This window comes from Eublepharis macularius, chromosome 2, assembly GCF_028583425.1.
Source record: "Eublepharis macularius isolate TG4126 chromosome 2, MPM_Emac_v1.0, whole genome shotgun sequence".
Taxonomy (NCBI): domain Eukaryota; kingdom Metazoa; phylum Chordata; class Lepidosauria; order Squamata; family Eublepharidae; genus Eublepharis; species Eublepharis macularius.
This window is the reverse complement of record NC_072791.1, coordinates 94,440,272-94,468,112: the sequence shown is the minus strand read 5'-3', so window position 1 is coordinate 94,468,112 and position 27,841 is coordinate 94,440,272. Positions and strand designations below refer to the sequence as shown.

Here is a 27,841-nt window from a genome sequence, read left to right as displayed (position 1 = left end):
TCTTTTTAATAGCTATGAAGGCACTGGTCGTTCCTTGTCTTTGAAATTGATCCAGCAGTTACGGCAACAGAGTGCACAGGCCCAAGCCTGCATGGCAGCAGAGAACAAGACAACGACAACAGCTAAACTGTCCTCAGGTATTTTACCAGGACTGCAGAACTTGAACTCTGTGTTGCTGATCTGCTGCTTGCACTTTTTTCAGATTTGTACAGAAGAAAGAGATGCCCAGTCTTTCTCTGGAAGTTCAAGGGAATAGTTTCATGTAAATGTACCCATAGATGGGGGATCTTTTGACATGAGTAGGCTTCCCATAAAATGCCCAGAGGAAATCAATGTGTCGTACAGATTTCAGTCGTCACAACTGAGCTGTTGATTGACCTATCCATGAATATGTCAGGTCCTTTCAGAAATTCATCTGAGCTAGTGTCCTTTGCTACTCTTTAAGTCTATGAATTCTATTAGTTAAGTTCAATCAACAGCCAAATGAAATCCTAGCCAGGGGAAATCTGCATGTAGGGAGTCAGTGAACCTCTAGACAGCATTTGCTGGTGTAGCAACCCCACAGGAAGACACCTTTATGTGTCTTATTTGTGGACTTTCTAGAGGCATCTAGTTGGTCAGTGCTAGAAAAACAGTGCTGAGCTAGCGGGGGGGGGGTTGCCCTGATCTATTGGGAATTTTCTTACATTTACCATATTGAAGGATGAAGGCACTTTCTACAAAAACATCACAAGAACAAGATCCAGAGGAGTTAGTGATGTTTGTAGTTGCAAAACAGTAAAGAGTCCAGTAGCACCTTTAAGACTAACCAACTTTATTGTAGCAGAAGCTTTCGAGAACCACAGCTTTCTTCATCAGATGCAGAAGAGAGCTGTGGTTCTCAAAAGTTTATGATACAGTAAAGTTGGTTAGTCTTAAAGGTGCTACTGGACTCTTTACTATATCACAAGAACAAGATGTTTATAACACAAAGGAGCAATTTAATTCCCTAAAAATTTTGGAACAATGTGTTACAAGTACTCCTTTCTCTTTTACAGTTTTAATTCTTTCAAATTTATTTTCCCACTGATGTCTTATGTGTTATGATAGAAATAAGAAATCAGCAATCCCACCCAAGTTGCATTTAAAAAAACCCCAAAATTTGTACAAAGAGCTCTGCATTGAAGATAAGAGTTGGCCGTTTTCCCTGGTAAGCTTTCCCAGGAAAGAGCTGGTGCATGGGCAGAATCAGATTGTTAGTGGCTAAAGAGTGTACGATGCATAGCCACCACTTCCCCCAACTCAGCGGTGCTCATGCAGTTGCCAGATCTTCATGCTTGCATTCTCGTGCTGTTATAGATCAGTGTTTGTACTTTTAAACATATTTTATGGGAGCTTTATATGACCTCATTTGGGACTGTGCAGAGTGGAGAATCCTTTGAACTCATCTGCCAAGAATGGAGATGAGAAAAAAGGGTGATGGCTGACTCCCCTCCCCCTCCCCCACAGAAACCCAAATTCCCTGTTGGTCTTAGACTTCTCGTGTGTCACGTCTCTTCCCAGTCCGTACACTGCATGAAGTTTCCCTCCAGGAATCTATTCGATACGCCCCAGGAGATCCTGTTGAAAAGTGGCTGAATGACTTGCTATGCTTGGATTGTCTCAGCATAACTAGGATTATATCTGGCTGCCCGCTGCCTGAGTCCTGTGACTTGTATCCTTTCTACTGTAGATGATGTTTGTGCTTTGTGTGATGCTCTAAGGTGTTTTAATAGTTACGTATGATGGAAGATTTGGCTTTTATATCCTTGGCACCTTTAAAATACATCGTGATGGACTGATTTATGTAAGGCCTGCCATGTAGACTTTACATGGCACTAAATTGCATCTTGGGTGTTTGTGCAACCTTATCACAGTTATGTCATGACAAGGTGTAAATATATGTATATTTTTCAAATGCAATTTGTCCACTAGAGAAAGGACATTGATGGTGGGTTTGATGCATAGATGTGCATGTCTGGGCAAGCATTGTGAACTGTGCACAAGAAGCTGGCACTTAGGACACAGTCCTATGGATGTCCTCTTGGAGTAAGTTCCACTATTTTCAGTGCGCTTAGTTTCAGGTTAAGTATGTGTGGGGTTACAGCTGAAGCCTTACTACCTTCCCCCACTACTTGTAGAGCCTCTATGCTAGGAACAATCTAGGTCCAGGCCTTGAGACCACTTATGTATCATGGTGAAGCCCTCTTTTATTAAAATGGTTGTAGCAATAAACCTTACAATGGTTAGACTACCTGGCAGCTTCCTTTGTCTTACGCTGTGTATTTGTAGGCATTCTGACCGCTATAGCCTTACAGTAGGAGAGGAAACATTGTTTGTTCTTCTCAACCTTGTAACATTTAAAGGCAAAGCAGTACGGAGTGATGACCACTTTGAGTGCCCCTTGGTTCCTTAGTTGCAGGCCATCCCTTTCTTGTTGTATAGGCATGTATTAACTCTTCCTTACCTTGTAAGTTGGTGAATGCCCTCTGCATGCAGGACTGATGTCCCATCATTACTTCCAACATTAAGAAAGGCTTTCTGGAAATGAAATGGAACAGGCTTTTATAAGGCAGGATGCCTTCTCCCATATCTACCAGTGATTATTGCTAAAAGCATTTAGATTTTTCTTCCAGTGCATAACAGTACATCAGATGGAGTCTGATGAAGGTGGCCACCTTCAGTATTGTTTCCCCTTAACCTGTAGCATTTAGATATTATGTGAACAGAGACACCCTCTTCTGCTATCACAGGGCATCAGAAGCTTTTCTTCAGAGGCTGATGGCTTTGTACGTAGCCTCTCACTACAAGGTTGGTGATGTTATTTATTTTGCTGTGTTAGAATCTAATGGGGACTTGTGACTTTTCAAGAAAAGCTCTATGTACTTACATTTTATGTAGTCTTCTTGTTTGGCATAAGCTGTGTTTTTAGCCCTACTTTTTTGCTTTCTCCTTCAGTTATTTCTATTTGCATAGCTGTAAATTCTCATCCATAATAAATCTTCTGAGAACAGAAAGAATCTTGTCAAAGGCTTTCACAGCCAGAGAACGATGGTTGTTGTGGATTTTCAGGGCTGTATAGCCGTGGTCTTGGCATTGTAGTTCCTGACGTTTTGCCAGCAGCTGTGACTGGCATCTTCAGAGGTGTAGCACCAAAAGACAGAGATCTCTCAGTGTTACAGTGTGGAGAAGATGTTGGCAGGTATTTATATAGAATCATAGAGTTGGAAGGGGCCATACAGACCATCTAGTCCACCCCCTGCCCAGTGCAGGATCAGCCTAAAGCATCTCTGACAAGTATTCATCCAGCCTCTTCTTGAAAACTGCCAGTGAAGGGGAACTCACCACCTCCCTAGGCAGCTGATTCCACTTTTGAACTACTCTGACGGTGAAAAAGTTTTTCCTAATATCCAGCCGGTACCTTTGTGCATGTAGTTCTAGCCCATTGCTTCGCGTCCTACCCTCTGCTGCCAACTGGAACAGCTCTTTGCCCTCCTCCAAATGACAGCCTTTCAAATATTTAAAGAGAGCAATCATGTCCCCCCTCAACCTCCTCTTCTCCAAACTAAACATTCCCAAGGCCCTCAGCTTTCCTTGTAGGGCTCAGTCTCCAGACCCCTGATCATTCTTCTCGCTCTCCTCTGCACCCTCTCGATTTTGTCCACATCCTTTTTGAAGTGAGGCCTCCAGAACTGCACACAATACTCCAGGTGCAGCCTGACCAAGGCAGTATAGAGAGGGGCTATGACCTCCTGCGATTTTGACACTATGGCCCCTTTGATACAACCCAGGATTGAATTGGCCTTTTTTGCCACTGCATCACACTCACTGCTCATATTTAGTTTATACTCCACTCTTACCCCAAGATCTCTTTCACATATACTACTGCCCAGAAGTGTCTCCCCCATCCAGTATTTGTGCTTCCCATTTTTGTGGCCCAGATGTAATACTGTGCACTTGTCTTTGTTGAATTGCATCCTATTCACAGCTGCCCACTTCTCCAGAGTATTCAGGTCTTGTTGAATTTTAATTCTATCTTCTTGGGTGTTTGCTACCCCTCCCAATTCGGTATCATCAGCAAATTTAATGAGCAGCCCTTCCACTCCTTCATCCAGATCATTGATAAAAATATTGAAAAGTACCGGGCCCAAAACCGAGCCCTGCGGCACCCCACTGGACACCTCCCTCCAATCTGATGAAACGCCGTTGACCACCACTCTTTGAGTGCGGTCCTCCAACCAGTTCCCTATCCACCGAACTGTCCTATAGTCTACTCCACACTCTTCCAGTTTGCCCATTAGAATGTCTTGGGGGACCTTATCAAAAGCTTTACTGAAATCCAGATAAATCACGTCAACAGAGTTCCCCCGATCCAGTAAGCTGGTCACTCGATCAAAGAAGGAAACCAGGTTGGTCTGGCAGGATCTGTTAGGAACAAAACCATGCTGACTTCCCCGGATCACTGAGCGGTCCTTCAGATGCTTACAGATTGATCCCTTTAAAATCTGTTCTAATATCTTCCCAGCAACAGAAGTCAGACTGACTGGCCTGTAGGTTCCCGGGTCATCCTTCCTCCCTTTCTTAAAGATTGGGATAACATTCGCTCTTCTCCAGTCTTGTGGCACATCCCCAGTCCTCCAGGAGGCCTTGAAGATGATGGACAGGGGTTCTGCAAGTTCTCTGGAAAGTTCTTTCAGCACTCTTGGGTGCACCCCATCCAGCCCAGGGGATTTGTATTCATCCAGTGCAGCCAGATGCCTCTCCACTACCTCTCTGTCAATGTCAATTAGCCACTCAGGTGTCCTGCCACATTTTCTACTATCTCTAGATGTGCCTGAATTCTTCAGGGAGAAAACAGAGGCAAAAAAGTCATTAAGCCTGTCTGCTTTTTCTCTGTCCTGCATCAGAGTTTCTCCATCTACTCCCAACAACGGTCCAATTGCCTCTTTTACCTTGTGTTTGCTTCTCACATATCTGTAGAAGTTTTTCTTATTGTAGCAAGCCCCCCTGGCCAGACCCAGCTTTTACTGAGCTTTGGCCTCTCTGATGGTTGATCTGCAGTACCTAGTAACCCTCATAGAGGTCTGTCCTTCTCTCCATTTCCTGAACATTTCCTTTTTCTCCCTTAGCTTATTCTGGAGCTCTCTGTGCATCCACATCGGTTTCTTGGAGCCCTTGCCATGTTTCCGTCTTGCTGGGATAGTGAGGGCTTGAGCTTGCAAAAGCTCATGTTTGAGAATGGCCCACCCTTCACTCGCTCCTTTCCCTTCCAGCACACTCCCCCACGGAATGACTCTCATCAAGCCTCTGAGTTCATCGAAGTTGGCCCTACGAAAATCTAACCTATGAGTCTGGCTATGAACTTCCTTAGCTCCCCACAGCAACTGGAATTCAAGAAGGACATGGTCACTTCCCCCTAAGGTCCCCACCACCTTCATCTCATCTACCAATTCTTCCCTGTTTGTTAATATCAAGTCTAGTATGGCCGAACCCCTTGTAGCTTCCTCCATCTTTTGAAAAAGGAAGTTATCGGCCAGGCAGGTCAGGAAATTGCGTGATTCATGACGTTTTGCTGAGCCTGTCTCCCAGCACACATCGGGGAATTTGAAGTCACCCATAATTACAAGGTTCTGATGTCTGGATACTCTGCCAATCTGTTCAAAGAGGGCAGCATCCATTTCTTCTCGCTGGTCAGGTGGTCTGTAGCAGACTCCAACAATAATACCCTTTGTCCTTCCTCCCCTTATTTCTACCCATATACTTTCCTCCGGGCTGTCCGCCCCATTCTTCATAACTTCTTGACAATCAAGCCCTCTCCTCACATACAACGCCACTCCACCTCCTCTTCTACACTTCCGGTTTTTCTTGAACAACTCATACCCATCCACTACCACATTCCAGTCATGGGAATCATCCCACCAAGTCTCAGTAATTTCTACTATATCATAGCCCTCTGTTTGCAATAGAAGCTCAAGCTCTTCTTTCTTATTGCCCATACTTTGGGCATTGGTATATAGACACTTGTAGCCTTGTACCTTTGTTTGACCTTTCCTGCCCAGGTGGGTCCCCACTGTGTTCACTTCATCATTGAAGTCGCCGTGTCGATCGTCCCCTGCCCCTTGCGGCATCAGTTTAAAGCTCTCCTGATGAAGTTCTCCAGGTTCGTTCCAAATGTTTTCTTCCCTGCCCTTGAGAGTTGAAGCCCATCATGTGCTAGAAGGCCTTCTGTAAGAAAACCTATCCCATGGTCCCAGAACCCAAAGCTCTTCTGCCAGCACCACCATTTCAGCCAGCAATTCACCTCAAGTATGGTCCGCTCCCTGCGTGCTCCTCTTCCTGTGACTCCTATCCTACTGTGACTTCCTGTGACTTCCTATCTACTCAGGAAGGTGGGTTTGGGCTGAGTCATCCTGTAAGAGTTTCCCAGGGCGTGGAATGCTAATGGTGAGAGGCTTCACTCTATCCTGAGGAGGTTCTTTTACATATGGATTGGTGCTTGATATGCTAATCTTCTCTGCAGAGCTATTGTAGGATGTAGAGTATTTTATTAGCCTGGTGTTTTTCAGGACTGGAAACCATGCTCTATTCATTCTTAAAGTCTCTTCTTTCCTGTTGAAATTGTGCTTATGCTTATGAATTTCAATGGCTTCCCTGTGCAATCTGACGAAGTAGTTGGAAGTGTTGTCCAGTATTTTAGTGTCCTGGAAAAGGATACTGTGTCCTGTTTGAGTTAGGCTATGTTCAGCCACTGCTGATTTTTCCGGATGGCCAAGTCTGCAGTGTCTTTCACATTCTTTTATTCTTGTCTGGATGCTACGCTGTGTGGTCCCGATGTAAACTTGTCCACAGCTGCAGGGTATACGGTATACTCCTGCAGAGGTGAGGGGGTCTCTACTGTATTTTGCTGATCGTAGCATCTGTTGTATTTTTTGGGTGGGTCTGAATGCTGTTTGTAAGTTGTGCTTTTTCATAAGCTTTCCCATCTGATCAGTGATTCCTTTGATATATGGCAAAAACACTTTTCCTGTGGGAGACTGTTTTTCCTTAGTTGTTTGATTTATCCTTGGTTTAATCGCTCTTCTGATTTCATTTCTGGAGTAGCCATTTGCTTGAAGTGCGTGGTTTAGATAATTAGTTTCCTCGTTGAGAAAGTGTGGTTCACATATCTGTCTTGCACGGTCTACTAATATTTTTATTATGCCTCTTTTCTGTCGGGGGTGGTGATTGGAGTTTTTGTGTAAGTACCGATCCGTGTGAGTTGGTTTCCTGTAGACCTTGTGATCTAACTGAAAGTTTGCTTTGCAGATGACCCAGGTATCTAGAAATGGAAGTTTACCCTCAGTTTCTTTCTCCATAGTGAATTGTATGTTCAGGTGGATATTGTTGAGGAGGCCAATCTTCTACAGGACCACATTGGAAAAACCACATCTTACATCAAAGATTCAGCACATTTCATCAACAAAATCAGTTCTCTGAAACTCAATCCACAGGACATACTTGTCAGTTTTGATGTTGTATCCCTGTTTACCAAGGTTCCAGTAAAAGACACTATTGCACTTATTAATCAGATTTTCCCAGAGGATGTAACAGCCTTATTCCATCATTGTCTGACAACCAGTTACTTCCAATGGGATAACGAATTCTATGAACAGATGGATGGGGTGGCCATGGGGAGCCCGCTCAGCACAGTTATAGCAAACTTCTACATGGAACATTTTGAAAAAACAGCTCTAGAATCAGCACCCCACAAACCTAGTGTATGGTTTCGGTTTGTGGATGATACATTTATCATTTGGAGCCATGGGAAGAAAGAATTGATGGGGTTTTTGAATCATCTCAACAACATCCACCTGAACATACAATTCACAATGGAGAAAGAAATCGAGGGAAAACTTCCATTCCTGGATACCTTGGTCATCCGCAAAGCAAACTTTCAGTTAGGTCACAAGGTCTACAGGAAACCAACTCACACTGATCGGTACTTACACAAAAACTCCAATCACCACCCCCGACAGAAAAGAGGCATAATAAAAACAATAGTGCAAGACGGATATGTGAACCACACTTTCTCAACGAGGAAACTAATCATCTAAACCACGCACTTCAAGCAAATGGCTACTCCAGAAATGAAATCAGAAGAGCGATTAAACCAAGGATAAATCAAACAACTAAGGAAAAACAGTCTCCCACAGGAAAAGTGTTTATGCCATATATCAAAGGAATTACTGATCAGATGGGAAAGCTTATGAAAAAGCATAACCTTCAAGCAGTATTCAGACCCACCCGAAAAATACAACAGATGCTACGATCAGCAAAAGACAGTAGAGACCCCCTCGCCTCTGCAGGAGTATACCGTATACCCTGCAGCTGTGGACAAGTTTACATCAGGACCACAAAGCATAGCATCCAGACAAGAATAAAAGAACATGAAAGACACTGCAGACTTGGACAACCTGAAAAATCAGCAGTGGCTGAACATAGTCTAACTCAAACAGGGCACAGTATCTTATTCCAGGACACCAAAATACTGGACAACACTTCTAACTACTTTGTCAGACTGCACAGGGAAGCCATTGAAATTCACAAGCATAAGCAAAACTTCAACAGGAAAGAAGAAACCTTAAGAATGAACAGAGCATGGTTTCCAGTCCTGAAAAACACCAGGCTAACAAAATACCCTACATCCTACAATAGCCCTGCAGAGAAGATTAGCATATCAAGCACCAATCCATATGCAAAAGAACCTCCTCTGGATAGAGTGAAGCCTCCCTCCATTAGCATTCCACACCCTGGGAAACTCTTACAGGATGACTCAGCCCAAACCCACCTTCCTGAGTAGATATAAATACCTGCCAACATCTTCTCCACACTGTGACACTGAGAGATCTCTGTCTTTTGGTGCTACACCTCTGAAGATGCCAGTCACAGCTGCTGGCAAAACGTCAGGCACTACAATGCCAAGACCACGGCTATACAGCCCGGAAAATCTACAACAACCATAGAAAGAATATTGCTTTTTATTTTATTAGATTGATATTCAGTGTAGCCAGCATGGGGCTGATAACTAGGAAATGTTGTGACTTCTGAAGGAAGAATGTGTGCCTGGTGTAACGTTGACTTGCATTCAAAAGACAATTTTTGTGCCATTTACAGAGAATGTTTAGGAACTCCTAGGCAGCAATTAAAGGAATCCCTTGAATGTATTAAATAATTGGGAGTACAGATCACTGGTTGATTATTTTGTCCCCTTCTGTCACTTCTGACCTTCTACCTAGCATATATTGCTAGCATATTCTCAGGATTTTATTTTTTAAAGCCCTTAACAGTTAGTGGACTTAGATGGGTGCAGTTCTGCTTGGGGTGGTCTTGCTAGTTTCGAGGCTTCCTCTACATAGTGAAGAAATAATTGAACAGAGGGCATTCCCATTAGATGTGGGCTGCTAAAAGGTATAAATATGTTAAAACTTGCTGCAAAAATAAAACAATAACTTCGATGCACTGCTGCTGATTTTTTTAAAAGGATTAAATCCTACCAACTGTAAATAAAGATATTCACAAAACAGGCCTTTCCCCTTCTCCTTTCCTCTGCAGCCTCCTGAACTCCCTGAAAGCTGTTCTTGAAGTTTGGGGTTTATTTTTGGAATGCGGGGGCGGGGGGGGGGCGGGGGCTGCAGCAAGAAGAGCAAATCAGAAGAAATCACTCCTTCCCATCTTTCTTGAAATCTTCTGCAAATAATGCAAGTACTCGTACAGGAAACAAAGGGATAGATTTCTGCCCATTTTTACTTGTTACAGCCACCTGCATCACATCTCACTCTTATTCCCAAGGGTTCCCCCATCTCTTAAAATTGTTTTTCTAGGGACACAGAAATCTGTATGGGGAGATAATAAATATCATGGTTCATAGGATCCAACCCAATTTATATAGTGTGTTTATAATTGTGGATAGTTTCTGCATCTTTGTTGTAGATTATATAGGTTTGGTGAGACAATTATTTCAGCAAGAACAGTGTTATAGGTTGGATCCAGCAGTCCATCAGCAGAGAAGGCACTGACAGTCACGGATCCTTCCTATGCACGTTTCTGACCATGGAAAGGTTGATTCCTAGTGTTGCGTAACCCATGTGGACTAATAGCATTGTGGCTTGGGAAAGGGCTGCATGGGGAGAAAGGGGGCAAAATTGCCTTTCTGCCTCTCCGCACTTGCTGAGTCGATGTGAAAGAGGAGGGGATGACACTGCATTCTTACAGCTCCTTAATGATGTTCTGTGACCTACATAGCTACAACTCTACAGCCAAATCAGTTTTCTCAGAGTCAGAAGGGATTGCAGAAGGGAAGGGAATATGGGATGGATCTCTAACACTACTTGCAATTGATCACAGGATCCAACCCTATACTTGCTTGTCAGTTTATAGACCGTCAAAAAAGAGTATGTAGTAGAGAACTAACTCTGTAGTATGGTTGTGCTGTTCCAGAATTCTCCCAATGACCTCCAGATGCTTTCAGATGCTCCAGCCCATCATCTCTTTTGCCTTCTGCCTCCAGTTCCACCTACACAGAATTCCTTGCCAGAAGTGCTTGCTGTTGTTCAGGTAAGAGGAAGAAAGTTTTTGTCTTTAATTAGGAAGGAAGCAGCAGAAAGATTCGTAACAGTGTCTTGTTTTATGTATTGATGGAACTAGGTACAAATCTTGTAGCAAGCTAGAAAGCACAAAGCATGCTGCCATTATTCATACAGTGTTTCACTTAGGGTGTCCAATAAGCTTTAATCTTTTTAATATAAGTTTAGAAGAAATTGGTGACAATCTAGGAAGGTTGCTGCAGTTGCAATTAATATGTTTATTTAATTTTTTGTATCCTACCTTTATGATAAAGTTCAAGGTGGTTAATGACAAGTAATTAAAGTACATAGCAATGAATTAGAATAAAACTTACTAAAAAACTAAATTTGAGTCCTCTTCATATATCTTCATTACTATAAAAATTCTTCCAAATTTCCACAAAATTCAACAATATTAAGCAAATGCCCTCTGGCACCTTACGTTTTTACAAGTCTTTATTAAACTGATAATGAAAGGACTTGGAACATGATCTGCTGAATGTCATTAGTGTTGGTACTGAAGAAAGTCGTTTTCTAACAAAGGCCAGCCAGACAGATACAAAGAAGGGATAATCAGCTGCTGTTCTTTCTTGGGCAGACCTAAAAGGGTGCTTGGGTTGGTGCGAGGTGAAACACTCCTTCAAGTAAGTGGTCTCTGGGTTATGAGAGGCTTTAAGCCACCATCTCGATTTGAATCCAGAGGCAAAGAGTTAACCACTGCAGCATAATAAGACCATATCAGCTCAACCCACGAGCAAACTGGTGGCTGAAGCTTTTTAGTTGCTTCAAGGGCAGCCCTACAGAGAACACATTACAGTAATAGATCCTAGAGATTACATAGAATGGATTAGCATGGTTAGATGAGTAGAGTTTTGGAGGGGAACGTTATTTCCTGACTGGATGCAATACATGTATATTTTGAAGGCTCAGTTTAATATAGGCTTGCAGTCATGTATAAGTTTGGTAAAATTTGTAACAAAAACAAAACTCTCCCTTCGTTGAAAGAAATTTCAAGCAGGTTCTACATTTTAAAAAAATTACAGCTAGGATTTCTGTTTTATTGGAGCAGCATAGCAGTCTGAATTGGCTGAGACCATACTCGTACTCCTTTTGTAAACATTAAAACCATTACTTTAGACAAACTGCGTTTGATCAGATACCTCTAGCCTGTTCAGTGGTTGATTGCGGCACTACGCTCAAGCACCTGATCTCAGCTTTCTACTCAGTTTCCTCTCTCTTTTTGGCAGGTGTGCTTAGAGGGTGAGATCTCCCGTCAATCCATTATGAACAGTCTGTCCAGAGGGAAAAAAGCATCTGGAGATCTGATTCCATGGACCATTTCAGAGCAGGTAGCAAAGCAGTGCTCAGTTTGTATTTATTTGGTTCATCTTCTATCATGAATACTCTTCAGTTCAGTCAGAATGACTCCTCTTCCTTTTATCTTGTCATAGTTCCAAGATCCTGATTTTGGTGGCCTTTCTGGTGGGAGAATTGTTCGCATTGCAGTCCATCCTGATTATCAAGGGGTAACGTATTACACTGTCTGTTCTGACCCTGTTGATAGACTGAGATGGGTAGATAAAAAAAAATGCACAAGGTGCAGCTGTTTCATACAGAAAATGTTACTATTTTGTAGGGCAACAGGATAACAAGGAATAAGTAAACAATATGTGTGCTCTCTTTCCATCAAAATGATCCACAGTCAAAAACAACGCAGTGGTCCTTGGTCACAACAGGTTGATTAAGCCATTCTCAAAACCAGGCTACAAAACCAATTTATATGGATACATCACTATGGCTAGTGAATAAACTCTAGGTTATAAAATTTGGGCTGTTTGCTTGGATCATGCCAGGTAGTGAAACAAAGGAAGGGCCCCCCTCTCTAGTCCCTCTTACAACTTCGCTAGCATCACTGACCTGTTGGAGCAGTGGAGAAGGAGCACTGGAGACGAATGCCCCATGATGTGGCCCTCATTATGTGCTTACATACCAGAAGCACTTGTTATGGAGGCAGAGGTGAGAAAACAAGTGGAGGCAGAGTGTATAAAATAGGGTGTGTATAGTGGGGACCAGAGAGAGAGAGATGTATGCCAAACACTCGCTCAAAACTATTCAGTGATTGGGAACACTGAAGAGCAGTGTCCTTCTGCAGATACCCAGCATCTGCCAGGTCCAGCGGAAACAAGTCTTTGGAATGATTATATTATTCCAAAACAGGATGTTAGTGGAATTGCCCACTCCAGAAATTAGGCCACATCCTTAGGTGCCAGTGCAGTTAATCAGTGAATGCATCTTTTGTAACTTGTTAACAACTAACAATCTGAGTGACTTTTAGCTGCTTTTGTAAAGCGAGAGTGATCTTGCATTTATGTCCAGAAAAGAAATGTTGAACTGGGGCCGTTTCCCCATGGTCTAAAAATAGTGTGAGACTCACAGAAGACTGCCAGCTTCCTCACGTGATTTTTGAGGCCATTTGTTTACAAAACACCACAAACGTGATTTGTGGCGTTTTGTAAATGGATGGTGTCAGAAATCGTGCAAAGGAAGCCAGCAGCCTTCCGTGAGTCTCGTGCTAATTTTAGACTGTGTGAAATGGCCTGTCTTCAATAGACATCTTTTCAGCACTCTTTTCTTTTAATAGTCCTCCTTTGATTCAAAACTTCTTTCACCAGATGGGTTATGGCAGCAGAGCTTTGCATTTGGTGCAAATGTACTATGAAGGCAAGTTTCCTTGCTTGGAAGAAAAGGTGGCCCAGAAACCAAGAGAAATTGCTACTGTGAGCAGCGAGGTATGAAAATGGTGTCTGTGATTGACATTTCTTTCTGCATGGATATATCAGGTCTCTCTATAGGACTATTTTAGTGTGCTTTTCTATTAAACTTCTCTACTCAGTACTCTGGTGGGCAGGCAAATCTTAAGCAATTCCTTTCCTCTATTAAGGTGACTCTTCTCTTGTTGCCTCAGGCTGTCAGTTTACTGGAGGAAGCTGTGACACCTCGGAAGGACTTGCCGCCTCTCCTCCTCAAACTGAGCGAGAGGCAAGCAGAGAATCTCAACTACATGGGTGTTTCTTATGGCTTGACACCAAATCTGCTCAAGTGAGTTCAGCTGCATTTGTGTATGAAGTGGAGTGGCAAGACTCTGGTACTGCATAAAGGGGCCACTCCTGTATGTCTGAGGATTATAATAACAGCTGTGTCAGAATATTCTCCATTTCATTTTCTGATCAAAAGTAATAATAATATTTGATTTATATACTGCCTTTCAGGACAATTTAACACCCACTCAGAGCTGTTTATAAAGTGTATTATTGTTATCCTTACAACAATCACCCTGTGAGGTGAGTGGGGCTGATAGAACTCTGAAAGAGCTGTGACTGACCCAAGGTCACTCAGCTGACTTCAAGCAGAGGATTGAGGAATCAAACCTGGCTCTCCAGATTAGAGTCCTGCCACTCTTAACTAGGGTTGTGCAATTCGGGTTTCCGATTTGGAATAAATACCGAAATCGGACCCAATTCATAAAGATTCAGGATTTCCAAATTGGGCCCAGCATGCTGGTCCCAATTCAGAAATGCTGAATCAAATCTTTCTGAAGCAATTCGGGTCACTTCGGAAAGCTTCAGGACGCTTTCAAACCGCGGCTGACTGCGGCTGACTGGCGGATGAGGAAGCCCCCTCCTCTGCTGGTCAGCTGAGCCAGCCACAGTAAATTCAGACTCCGCTGGCTGTCTTTGGGCTCCCTCTTCCTGTCAGCTGGAGTCAGCTGCAGGGTTTGAAAGTGCCCCTTTCAGCTTCAGCTAATCAATGGAGGAGGAGGGTCCCCCGCCCATCAGCTGAAGCAAGCAGCGTGGTAAACTTACTGCCCTGCCGCTTATTTATTCCAGTGGGAGGGAGAGAAGGGAATCTTCTCATCCCCCTCATCAGATGGGGTGGGAAGTTTGTCAGTGTGCTCCAAATCTTTACGGAGCATACCGAAGCCAGTTAATAAGCGATTTCTGAAGCTGCTTGCAACTTTGGAAATCAGTTATTTCCGACTCTTTCCCATTTCCAAAGTGGGAAATCCGATTTTTGTTGTTGCATATCCCTACTCTTAATCATTACATCAAACTGACTGATCAAGTATCTGAAGAAGTGAGCTGTGACTCACGAAAGCTCATACCCTACCACAAATTTTGTTAGTCTTATAGGTGCTACTGGACTCTTGCTCTTTTCTACTGATCGAGTAGTGGTACTCTTTGGAAACTTTTGTGGCAAAATTGTGGAATTGTTTATTTTTACTTGATCTTGTTTCATTGTTCTTGCTGCTTCTCATTCCTAGATTAGTTGCATGTTTGTTTGTTTTACTCAGTCAGGGATCATGTCAACAATGTGATGATGATGCAACACTTTGTAGCCAACCAGACTAGATTGAAGATTAGAGATGGGCACGAAACGGGAAAAAAACAAAACGAGAGTTTAGTGTTTCGTCGCGTTCCGTGAATCATGGAACACGAAACATGAAATTGTCCCATTTCGCGATACGATTCATTAGTTTTGTGATTTGTCAGAACCCAGGGCACTTCAACGGCCCCCTTCATACTCAGAGATGCCAAATTCGCAGGGAGACTTCAGCAGGCTCTCTTCCAGCCATCCTCCAAGTAGCTCTTTTCAGGCTTTCTTTGCTAACTTTTCCTTCACATCCTCCTGGCCTCCTGCTTTCTACTGCTGCTGGAAGAAAAGTCAAGCAGAGCGGATCTGCTTGGGTTTTCCTCTCTTCAGGTTCTCTTTGCTGACTTTTCCTTCCCGTCCTCCTGCCGATCTGACATGCCCTCCCCCCTGCTGGCCTCCAAGTTCTTAAAGGAAAAGCCAAGCAGAGTGGATCCACCCAGGATCCGCTCCAGGGAGCTTGGGGCAAAGTGGGGGGTGGGAAGGCATATCAGAACAGCAAGAGGATGGGCGGTAGATTGTCAGGGAAGGGTTCCTGAAGCTGGCAAGCAGCAAACAGTGGCAGAAAGAGCTGCTGAGGCTGCCACCGCCGCTGCTACTCCACCATCCTGTTCTTAAAAATGGAAAAGGAAACAGCGAGGGAAAGGAATCTCTGACTACCGTTCCCAAGTAAACTTGTGCAGACCCGCATTGCTCAACTCTCAGGTTGGCAGGGAGAGCTGCCTGTCAAGGTTATTTGGGCTAAGATTGGGGTTTCCATGGCAACAAAAGCTCTGCAGACATTCTGGGCCTATGTTGCCTAGGGAATCAATGGATCGATGCCAGCCTGTCTGGCAGCACGAAGCATTCATGAATCGAACAAATCTGCCCCCAAAGTTGTGGATTTCGTGAAAAACCCAGCCCTACAAAATGCATTTTAGCGATACATGAATCAGCCCAATTCATCATTAAATTTGATTCGTATTTCAATTTGTGCCCGTGCCTATTGAGGATGATATCAGTGAGGGCAACAGAGTGAAAGAAAGCTAAATGAGCCATCTTTGGAGGTAGTGCTGAAAATTTACTGGAAAAAAGCCAAGGCAATTTCTGGGACTGCCAAAAAATCTGCAAAAATGAGTGTGTAATTGTAATATATATGATATATAAGTTTTATATTTATATCCATTCATCCATCCATCCTTCAAAAACTTTATATGCTTTAAAATACAATGAAGTTTCTTTTGTTTGTCTTTATTTTTTATAAACATTTTATTAGTTTTTTCCATTAGGGGTAGGGAAAAGGGAAAAGCAAGAAACGAAAGAGTATCTTACATTCTGGTTGAAACAGCACTCTACTTATCTACATTTTTCACACTGCTAATCACTCAACTATAATTACTAGAAAGAAATTACAATATTGCCTTCATATAAGTACTACATTCAAGTCTTTATATTTGCTTCTCATCCAGTTGTAAAAGGGGGTCCATGGTGCAGCAAAGTCTTCTTCCATTTGTCTTTTCATTAGTAAAGTTATTTTGTCTAGTTCTGCATTTTCCATTATCTTCATTATTAGCTCCTCCTGCTGGGGTATTACTGGTCGTCTCCAATAGAACACTAGTAAAATTCTTGCCACTCTTGTTTGTTTTTGTATAGATTTTGGAAACGAGCTGGATTTATACCAGTTTATCTGAGGCAGACTCCTGTAAGTCTAATTTCCTAATATACCTAACCTATGGAGTGTCAGTCTAAATTAGAATTGCGGGGATTACTGGGTTTAACTGGCAGGTTAGTTAATTTTAATTACAGTTAATTAGTGGTGGCAAAATTTAATGGATGGTAGGATTGCAAAATGGCTTCTTTTTGTAGCCTATTTTGGTTTTGATATGTCTGCAGTAGGTTATCTAACAATGTGGTAACTTTTGTTTATCTACTCATAGATTATCCTATTGTTGCCTTGCTTTAATGTTGCAAAAGTTAGTTCTGTTAGGGGCTTGGTAACATGCAAATTATTTACCTTTAATTGATTAATGAAAAAGTCTCAAGTGATCGACAACCTTACTATAAATATGCTACTAATGTTGTGCTAGAAACACAACTCTGAGTTTATTTTTTGCAGCTATCATTGATATAAGTATGATCCTACTGTGTAGTTCCTATGTTATTTAATATGTCAGTCATGGAAATGCTTATGCTCTGTTTTAAGATTTCTTCAGCACTGCGTTGGATTTCTGCTGGTTTTTAAATCTTTGCAGTTTTGCGTGTATATACCTCTTACATATTTCTTGAAATGTCTTTGATATTGACTATACTGACGCACTCTGTGTAATTCACCTTGAATCCCAGTGAGAAAGGTGGACTATAAATAAAATAAACATTAAAAAATGTGAAATACTAGTTAATTGTTTGATTTCTACTGTTGCTGATTCTGTCCCTGAGATAAACCTGTTTTTAAGCAGTTGTGTATAGTGCCTCTTATAAATGCTGCAAGAATGGACAAATGTCTTGATTTCTAGAATGATCTGACGGGGGAACATTCCTGTATCATGCTGAAGATGCTGAATGAAGATGAGGAGAATGAGCAGGAGAGCTGGCTAACTGCCTTCTGGAAAGGTGACCTGTTAAGGACAACATTTTGGAGCTGGAAGTAGTTTTGCACAATAACTTTTACTGTCTGAGTTTCATGTGGGAACTGGTACCTCTGTGTGAACAGCGAGTTTCAGTATGACATATTAAGCTGTATGAATTTTTCCTTGGTGGTAATTTCAGACCAATAACTCTTCACATGACAGGGTGGTGATAAAGGCATCTTAAAAGGATTGGCTGTTTTCTGAAGTAACCATATTGTTTCTTTCACCTTTGGAGTGATTAAGTAGTATAAACTATCCTTTGAGACTTAAGTAGTAATTTTTTTTATTTTCTGCTTGTTCTGCAGATTTCAGGAGGAGGTTTCTCTCTCTCTTGTCATATCAGTTTAGTGCTTTCTCTCCTTCATTAGCTTTGAATATTTTACAGAATCGGAATATCAAGCAGCAGTTACAACGTAAGTATGTGGCTGTGATCTTCTTACAAAGTATTTATGCTGATTAAAACTGAGCCCTAGAAAATGTGTGAAAGCTGCAGCCCATTCATGGGTGTTTATTTTCTTCTTGCCAAAAGTCTTCAGCCTTTTCATGCCCAAGGTCCACATTAATCCTAACTTGCAACATCAGGCCCAATTTCAGCTTTTTTCTACCATGGATTCTCATTTTTCTGCTCTCTTCTTTCCCTGTCCTTTTCATGCCTTTCCCTCAAAAAGAAATACTCTTTCTCCCCTTCTTAAAGCAAACAAACCCCCAAAGATTGACAGTGAAAGTGTTGTGATTTGAATATCCAGTTCCCATTCTTGATAGCAAGTATAATCTCAAAATCTCTTTCCATTTTTCAAATAATTCACGTCTCACTCAGCGATCAGCCGCAGTGAATTAGAAGCTCTTTTTATACCATATGATCTGAAGAGGCTAGAGATGTACTCGAGGAACATGGTGGATTATCATCTGATTATGGACTTGATCCCTACCATCTCGAGGATGCATTTTCTCAGCCAGCTTGGAGACGTTACCCTTTCTGCTGCACAGTCTGTAGGTGCCTTATTTTTTTATCTATGTATCAGTTCTTCACTGTGACAGCCATTTTAATTTAGGCCATTTCACTTGATGATGGCATATCTGTGAACCAGCATGTGGCCTCTCAATGGATACTTATATTAGAATTGCTTTAGTACATTGTGTGTTTCAGTAGTACGTTTTTGTTGAACTTGTATTCTATTTCTCCATGAAACTCATTGTGATATATAGGGGGATGCTAGAGGGTTTCTCATTCAGAAATTAGTCAGACATGCTTAGCTTCTGAATCTGTTTGTTTACAGTCTCACTGAGACCTAAGGTGGATTAGAAAGTGCAAGTCAATATGATCAACAGCTAGGATATTCAATGGGTATGGATTGCAGAAAATTGAAAACAGGCAATTGAAAACAGAGATATATAGATGAAACATTGAAAGAGGAGTATAGATGAAACATTGTTGAAACAAAGCTTAAGTAATTAAACATGACATCTTTCATGATGCAACAATGTACATGAACAAGTAGTACCCAGTAGAATAATTTACAGTCCCTGTCCCTTTACAAAGGCATACATATATCTGAACCTTTTCTTATGGCATAGCCCTATTAACTGTACAATAAAGCCCTCCTGAATAATTGAGTTTTGTCTAGTTTGTAGAAAACCAGAATAGTGAGAAATTTCCATCCTGACCTCTGCAGGCAGGCCGTTCCATAAGGTGTGAGCTACCATAGAGAAAGCACATGAACAGGCCTGTACAGGCAGTTGTAGGTTTTGCCAAGCTAGAGAGTGGTATTTGTAGAAGGCCCTATTCAGATGAGCTGAGCTGCTGTGGTGGGCATAGGAAGAGAGGCAGTCTAGCAGATATGTGTTAGAACTATATTGCATTTCTTCAGGCCATTATCCCTAGCCAAATAATCAGTTAAGTCAGCCTACACAATATAGCACTTACAGCATGATTGGTAGTGCCCCCACAGACACACCGTGAAGCTTCTTGGTCAAACTCCAAATGCTCATTATCTGAGGAACTTTCCATTTCTTTGTACAAACTATCACAGGTCTGTCAGAAGGGGGGAGCTGAGAGAACAGGACAAAAGGTTAACTGGAAGTGATTCGGAAAGAGAGAAGAGATGCTGTTCTGTAGGATGCAGAGACAAAAAGAATGGAGAATGGGTTCTAAAATCCCAGAGTTAAAACTGTAAAAATTTTAAGTGGGGGAGGTGAAGAGTCCCAATTCTTCTTGACAAAGCTCAGTGTTTATTATATTGAATCAAAGAAAGGTAATCTCCCTCTCTTTTTTTTACAGGCTCTTCTTCTTGGAATTGGCTTACAGCACAAATCTGTTGATCAGTTGGAGAAAGAGATAGAACTGCCTAGTGGTCAGCTGATGGGCCTTTTTAACCGTATCATTCGCAAAGTTGTTCAGGTAAAAATCAATGTGTTGTTGCATTTTTGGGAGGACTGCTGAAATCTCAAGATTTACCAAATGATAGAAAATGGTAGCATCCAGATCTTGTGTTGAAAGAAACAAACCAATATAGAGCCACTTTCTAATGCAAGGTGTCTTGCTTCAGTAGAAGAGGCATGTTCCACCAGTAACATGTTCCTTGTACTGAAGGAAGGCTCCAACCATTACAGCTATGGAACCTTTGGCTCCAGCTTGATACTTGATTTGACTTTACATACACTTTAAATCAGCAGTATACTTCAAATTTTGCCGCAGTGATTCTTAGGACTTAAATGAACTGTTTCTGAGGTTCTAACTACCCAAGGTATTCAGTTACATTTAATTTTCCTTTGTGCCTTTGTGGGGCGGGGGGAGCTCAACCCTTTTCTTCCTGCTGTTTATTGCCTCAAAATGTTGCACACAGATCCAAACTTCTTTCTTACTGGGAGGAAGGGGTGTCGTTGTATGGAACTTGCATATGACATTTAATTTGAAGGGGAGAGCAGGGTTCTTGTTTACCAGTTAACAGGAAGGGAAAATGCTGTAGAACTCTCATACCATGTGGCCAGTTTTTTTATTTACTTCATTTATGTCCTGCCCTTCTCTCTAGTGGAGACCCAAAGTGGTTTATATCATTCTCCTCTCTCCTTCATGTTATCCTCACAACAACCCTGTGAAGTAGGTTAGGCCGAGAGACAGTGACTGGTCACCCAGTGGGCACCCATGGCAGAATGGGGATTTGAACTTGGGTCTCCCAGATCCTAGTCCAACACATAACCACTATACCACACTGCCTCAATATACTATCTAAAGCATAAATTCCATCACTTTTTGGTTTTCTCTAGTTATTCAACACTATCCAGGAAAAAGCTGTGGAAGAGCAGATGGCAACAACAAAGGAAGTTGTAATGGAGCCAACCCTGAAATCATTAAATGAAGATTTGGTACTTATATTCTCTTAAGATTTCAAATGGTAGAGCTTCCAGACTGGTGTCTTTTACCCTCTCAGACCAGAGGAACGTTGCTTTAATTCACAGTCCATGGAGAGTAGGGACATTCATGGCATTAATGCCGTGGATCAGTTAAAATTAAAATGTGGCACAAGGCAGTATTTGGGGGGGGGGGGGTTGAAAGGGCTTCAGCCAATCAGGGTGGGCTCTTGGAAGCTACGATACCCCCACCATCCTACTCCCCCCCCATTTCATACAGTCCCTCCCCCCCACCCCAGTTTTGTTCAGCCTTGGCCATATTACTTTAAAAAAAAAAAGGACTGGACTTAGTTTAATTATTTTACTCGTTTGGGCATCATAGAAAGCTGTGGGAGGCCCCTGGGATGTTAACACTGAATGGCCAACTTGCTGTTGTCTGGTAGGATTTTGTATGGTCTTGATATAATTTAAAAACGAATTTTTTTTCGTGTATGTTACATGTAAAATTGTACTTCCTGGTGTAGGAAGAAGCAGCAAAGGAGTTTCAAGAAAAACACAGGCAAGAGATTGGGAAGTTGAAAGACCTTGACCTTTCACAGTAAGCGGCTTCTTCCCACTCCTCTCTTACACTGAATAACTTGTTTCCTAAAGACTGGGCTTAATTGGCCTAAACCACCATGTCACAGGATCCACTAAAGGCCAAGAATGCTACAGGAAAAACAAGTCTTGTTTGGGTATCACATTAATACTAGACATGATCCTAGTGTGTTGGCAAAGCCAGTTTGTTATATTGATATTGAGTACTAAACAGTTAATGCAGGACAGACTTTAATTGACTGTTTTTCCAACTTTTGAGGAGAAGTTCAAATTAAACAGGAAGGTGCTTATAGACTCGTAACCTCTTATCACAGTCAAGAGGTGTCTAGGAGGAGGCATGTTGTCTTCTGCAGCTTTGCTGAGGTGGATTGTCTAGTGCAAAAGAGTTGCATCTCCATGAAATCATACCAGGATAGAGCAAAAATGACGGGCTAGTGTTTCATTGGGAAGGGGATGTCACAGCCACTTTGTTGGGGGAAAATATTGAACCTCTCTCTTTCAGCTTGATTGTATGACTTGCTGTGAGCCAGTTTTTTTGGCTTTTTCTCTTGTACCCTTAAATTGTTGTCAAGTTTAGGAATGTCATATGTAACATATAAACAAAGATTGAATACTGAGAGAGCCTATATGAAGCTCTATAACTTTCTTTTCCCACTCCAAAGACTACTGAAGTTGAACATCCTGTGTGTCTGAGCTAGCTTAATGTGTTACACTTAGTTTAATTTGGAGAATATGTCCCTTGACACTTCAGTATCCATCCTGCACAAAATCTCATCTTGGAAGAAAAAAATATTCATAAGATTCTCTGAGCCTGTTGCATACACAACTGCTGGCTTTGAAGTAAGCCTTTGTTGCTGGAGAGCATCATAATTGATCTACTTGAAAAGATTTTCTGCTTCACATTTAGATATGTAATCCGAGGTGATGACGAAGAGTGGAACGAAGTGCTGACCAAAGCAGGACAGAACGCTTCCATTGTCAGTCTGAAAAGGTTAGTGCAGCAGGAAGTTCATGTCACACTTGCCTCTAAGGGATATGTCCTACCCAATATATCCAGCAGCAGAAGATTTAAATGAACAGTAGTGGAGAAGGTGAAATGATGCATTCCAGGTCAGAGAAAGAAATAAGAATTATGCCTCTTGCTGTGTAATAGAAGTCCTTTAGTTGTGCTAATTTATAATGTTGCCCTCTTATTAAATGTTAGGCAGGCCCTTGCTTCTAAAAAATATGTCCTATCTGATTTTGAGAGCTATTTGTCGTTTCTTTTCAGCTTCTGAAGGAAGGTAGGAGGGCAAGTCTCTGTTCTGTGAAAGCTGACTTGAGGAACTGTATGTTAAAACAGAATCCTCTTGGAATTGATTCTTTAGTTTTGGTGGGGTTTGTAGAGAAGTGCATACCAGTTTGGCTCCCTGTGGGTGTTTTTAGTGATGATGGCTGGTTTGTCAATATTTTTGCCTGCATTTTGGTTCCTAATGTACCTTCTTGCTGTATAAATACAATGTTTGACTGACTTGAGCATTGTAATATTAGATACTTTAAATGTACCCTGCCATGTTTATTTACTTCAATTATAGTCTGAGTTTCTCACTAAGGCTTAAGGCAGATAACATAATTAAACAACAGTGCAATAAAACAGTATAATAAAACAGTGCACAAAAAGTGGATTACTGAAATTAGTGAATACAAAAACAACAACAGCGTAACAAATACAATAAACAAGCCAGTAAAGCAACACCACAATAAAGTCACTGCAATAAAAACATTGTAGTATATACAGTTAATAATGTAATGAAGCTCAATTCATTTAATTTAATTCAGACTTTTCCAAGGGAACTCTGAAAATAACAGAGTTGCATCCCTATTAATGCTTTCTCCTGTGTTGGCTGTTCTATGACATACCTTCAGTTACACACAAATGGAAGCAATTGACAAATCGGAGAGGGATATGGAAGGATAACTATGATGAATTTTTGACATCTGTGCTCTTTGAAAAAGAAGCTTGGAAACGGACCTTATGAGGATCTGGACCGTCCGTTAGAGAACGCAGTCACAGAACCAACTACGTGCACCTATGATTATAGGTCTTCTTGAGATCTGTGACATTCACAGTGTCTGGAATTACCATTGTACTGTACCTGTATTGTACCTGTATGCAAGGCGAATTGAGTTCTATATAAAAAATAGTGTCATAGGATGCCATAAAGCAATTGCACTTTAATAACAACAATGATAGCACTTTGAGCACGGGACACTTTAATGAATTGTTTTTAGAACACATAGGATGCCTGTATAACTGAGGTCGAGGGAGGTTGCAATATATGGTGTAGTACTTGGTTGTGTTAAGAGAAACAAAAAGAATTCATTACATCCTTTTTTCTGTATAAATAAATTTGTGAAGTAACACTTGATTAATATATCCTTTAAAATAATTGTGGAGACATCAGTATCACATGGGAGATTCTTTGTTTTGACATTATATTACCGTGTTGCTCTAATTTCGTTGGATACCTTCAGTTACGGCTGTATGGTATTTGATTAGGAATCACTATCCTGAGAATATTTTTAAAAGTTACTAGACATTAGCTGATTCCGCACACGTTGGATAATGCCCTTCCAATCCTCTTTAGAGATCATTTGGAACTGAATTTTTGAGTGTGAAACAAAAAATCCACTTCCAAACGATAGCTAAAGTGCATTGAAAGTGCATTATCCAACTTGTCCAGAATCAGCCATTGTTGGGTTTGAACATGTGCAGACACCAGTAAGTAAGAGCAAAATTTAAGAATCTTGCATAGTTCTTTGCCCTTCCCCATGCCAGTAAGTAACATTCAGTTACTTGAAGAAGAAAAAGCAAACTTACTTTTCTGTCATGATATTTATATAGCCTGTAGAATTTAACTTTAAAAAAAAAAAAGATTCAGAATCTTGGTGCAGAATGTTGACTTGAATGTCAACAGTGGTGGCACTATATTTACTTCACTTCCTGTGTTTTTATGTTTTTCTCAGTGACAAGAAAAGAAAATCAGAAGGTGTAATAGGACCAAAACAGGAGAAGAAATTTAAGAAAAAAGTCCCAAAGCAAAAGTGGAAGAAATGACCCCCAAATCAACATATGGATCTGAACTGTTTCAAGAACGCCCAGCTTCTTTTATAAATCAAATAACTAAAAGCTGCCATACCTTGGAATGGAAATGCCTGAAACATTTAAAATATACTGTGTGAAGCAGCACTGCTCAGAAGATATTTTTATACTGCTGCCAGCTCAGCATTTGTGCTGCATTAAAAGGGATTGCAGAACAGCACACAGGAATCCTGGCTGCTTAGCCCTGGGATTTTGAGCCTCGGAGACCGATAAACATCCTTCCCGTTTCTTTACAATTGTTGTTCTTTCTGGTGATTTTTGGAGAGAGGCCTGGGTTTCAGCGTGTGTGTTTTAAACTGAAAGCTGATATTTTTTTCTATGATTAGTACAATGGGGATACAGCATTTAGTAAGATTTTAAATGCTCAGTTTATGTGCTTGCCCACTATACTTTATTAGGCTTTTGATTTAAAAAAAAAGAAAAGAATACCAGCTTCAAATTAGATTACATCTTCTGTTGAATGCTGTCACTTCTGTACATTTCTGGGGTCGCTTCTGAACGTTAGTAATTTATTCTGCCCTCATGGTCTGCTAGTACTATGCAAAGCATAGGATATAGGGAATATATTAGTGCTTCCACATCCTTTCCCTGAGTTGCATCATTCCTGCTTCTCAGTTTGTACCACTGAGTATATATTTGGTGTCATGTCATTACAGTAAATCAGCAATGAAGTAGTCCTGATTGCATGGTGTAAGCTCCAAGAATGATGGAGTGTATTTGGACTCAGCATTACCACCAAGTACAACAAATAGTCCTTTAGGAATGCCTTGATGGTGCTCTTGTTTTAATACCTAGTGTATTGTTGATATGACGATACTGTGTCTCCAGCGTTGCCAGATCAGCAAACAATATCTGGTACAAAACTCAGTGTTGTAAGCATATCCAAATCTCTCTTCTCTGTTTTTCCTCTGCTTCTGGTCCTTGTTGTTGCAAAGATGATAGAAAAATCAGCTGCAGTGCCTAGTGAAATTTCAGAAGCTGGAGGGTAACTGACCAGGAACTCTGATGCTATATGACTGTGTAACATGAACGGTGTGATTTCAGTACTCTGTATAGCTCTGTTCATACCCCATTGTTACAGTTTCCTGGGCATTCTTTTTATAGCATTATTTTCCCAGTACCTGCAGAGAAAATAAAAACCTAGTTCTTGAAAGCATAATTTAAACTTGATAAAAAAAGCATAATTTAAACTTGATTAAAAAAAAGTGATGAATTTGGCTTAATCTTCAGGCCAACAGTGTCCACCCAGGCGGGTTCTACCATGCTGCAGGTCAGGAGACTGTAGTTACAGAATCCTGAGCTCTGTGTTTTTGTTGGCCAGAGCAGCAGAACTGGCACCTTTTTGTTGCTCTACACATTAAAGCACATTTTCCTATTCATTTTAGCTTGAATTGAGCCAGTTTCCTTTGGACTGAGCTATTTAGGGTTTGAGGTCTTGCTTGCCAGCAGTGAACAACAGGTTTATGAAGAACTAGACATGGTTGCAAGCCTCAAATGTTCCAAAACCGCAGGCCACCAAATTCACAAAATTAGCTTATAGTGTGAACTTTTTAGAAAGGTTTCTTTTGCTTGTGACTTTTTTAAACTTTGAGGTTTCTGAATGGTTATGGGTTTGTTTTTAAAACTTCCCTGTGAAGTCCTGAGAGTTGAGAACAACCAGCTTTACAGGGGGAAAAAGATTCCTGTTCCCAGGGCTGAAATGTGAGCAACGAATTAAAGCAGCTACAGGAATATGGTTCTGAACTACAACATCTAGAAAGAGTCATCTTGGCACAGGAAGCTGAATTTTCAAGATATGAACTTCTTTCTAATAGTTGCAGTCATGATGAAAATTGGCTCTATGCTTTTGCAATCTTTGAGGAGGTCATATACCAAAACACGTTTACATGCCAGAACTTAATATAAATATAAAAAGGATAATAGTGCATGCAGTGTGCTCTGTTAAACTGCTTTATGCCTAGTAAAACCTATGGTACAGCCTTAAAGTAAAAACATGCAAATACATTTTTAATTTTTAAAAAATTAGCTCAATATTGTCTTCCCTTACTGGCAGCTGCTCTACAAGGGTTCAGGCAGAAATCTTTTCCAGCTTGAAACATAAAACCCTCTAACTGGAGATATCGGAGACTGATCCTGTGACCTTACTTTAAGCAGAAGATATGCAGTACCAGCTAGTCATTTTCACCACCACCATGAATGAAATTTATCTTCAAGGGAGAGCTCTTTTGTTCCTTTTTTGCCATTTACTGGTGAGCTGAAAGGGAGAAAAAAGTACATAATAGGCTAGTATGCAATGGCCTCAAATCTTGGTACCAATTTTAGAGCATGAACACAAGAAGAAACAAAACGGCAACTTCCTGCTGCAATATCAGGTTGGCTGGTCAAACCATGTTCCCATCCATTGCAACTGCTAATGCTGGACTTGTTTCAATACTGCGCTCTGGTTTATCCCACACAATTGATCTTGTTATAATCCTGACAGAAAGTTACTTGGCAATAGTTGCCTATAGTGCGCACTCAAGCAACGTTACACCTTTCTGAATCGCTAGGTTCAGAAAGGTGTGACTCTCCTTAGAATTGCACAACTACTTATGGGAAGGGATGAAATTCAAATGTGGGAATGCCTGGTTTATGACTTACTCTTTTAGCCACTACATTATACCATCTCTCAAAATCTGTTTCTAGTTTTAAAGTGTGACACCCTGTTCTAAGGTTTCATATAAACAGCCCAATCTATTGGTCAAAAGAGCACAGCAGAATTTCTGTGTGTTTTCCCTTCATTAATCATGTAAATACTTGGCACATAGTTACTACTTGAAGTTAGCTGGAGTGGTAAAACAGCAGCTGGTGATAATCAAAAAGGCTTCTTAGTGGATAATCTCAGACTTCGAGAAGCTGAGTACTTGCCGTGTCTTATGCCATTGCTTATATGTTTTTAGTGGTGTGTGAGGACTCACTGAACTGTTCTTGTTTGTTAAAAACTTACTGTTACTTATTAAGCACTTAAACATTAGACACTATCATGTGCACATACATACACCCAAATTCTCACTTGACCTTCAGTTTCATTAATGTCTGCAAAGCATAGTAATCACTGAAAT

At 41.1% G+C, this 27,841-nt stretch overlaps 1 protein-coding gene across 2 annotated transcripts in view; it reads left to right on the top strand.

The window, feature by feature from the left end:
- Window positions 1-26,119, top strand: part of NAT10 (N-acetyltransferase 10) — a 45,933-nt gene extending 19,814 nt beyond the window's left edge. For both annotated transcript variants that reach the window (XM_054971723.1, XM_054971725.1), the window contains 17 exons: window positions 13-137; window positions 1,543-1,693; window positions 2,733-2,829; window positions 10,495-10,611; window positions 11,867-11,968; window positions 12,071-12,145; window positions 13,292-13,408; window positions 13,585-13,718; window positions 16,680-16,728; window positions 17,540-17,636; window positions 17,959-18,066; window positions 18,471-18,643; window positions 19,932-20,051; window positions 20,918-21,016; window positions 21,526-21,599; window positions 22,506-22,589; window positions 24,605-26,119. In XM_054971723.1, coding sequence (XP_054827698.1) covers window positions 13-137; window positions 1,543-1,693; window positions 2,733-2,829; window positions 10,495-10,611; window positions 11,867-11,968; window positions 12,071-12,145; window positions 13,292-13,408; window positions 13,585-13,718; window positions 16,680-16,728; window positions 17,540-17,636; window positions 17,959-18,066; window positions 18,471-18,643; window positions 19,932-20,051; window positions 20,918-21,016; window positions 21,526-21,599; window positions 22,506-22,589; window positions 24,605-24,695 — 1,813 coding nt within the window. In that variant the 3' untranslated portion in view covers window positions 24,696-26,119. The remainder of the gene's footprint in view (window positions 1-12; window positions 138-1,542; window positions 1,694-2,732; window positions 2,830-10,494; window positions 10,612-11,866; window positions 11,969-12,070; window positions 12,146-13,291; window positions 13,409-13,584; window positions 13,719-16,679; window positions 16,729-17,539; window positions 17,637-17,958; window positions 18,067-18,470; window positions 18,644-19,931; window positions 20,052-20,917; window positions 21,017-21,525; window positions 21,600-22,505; window positions 22,590-24,604) is intronic.
- Window positions 26,120-27,841: the final 1,722 nt, after the last annotated feature.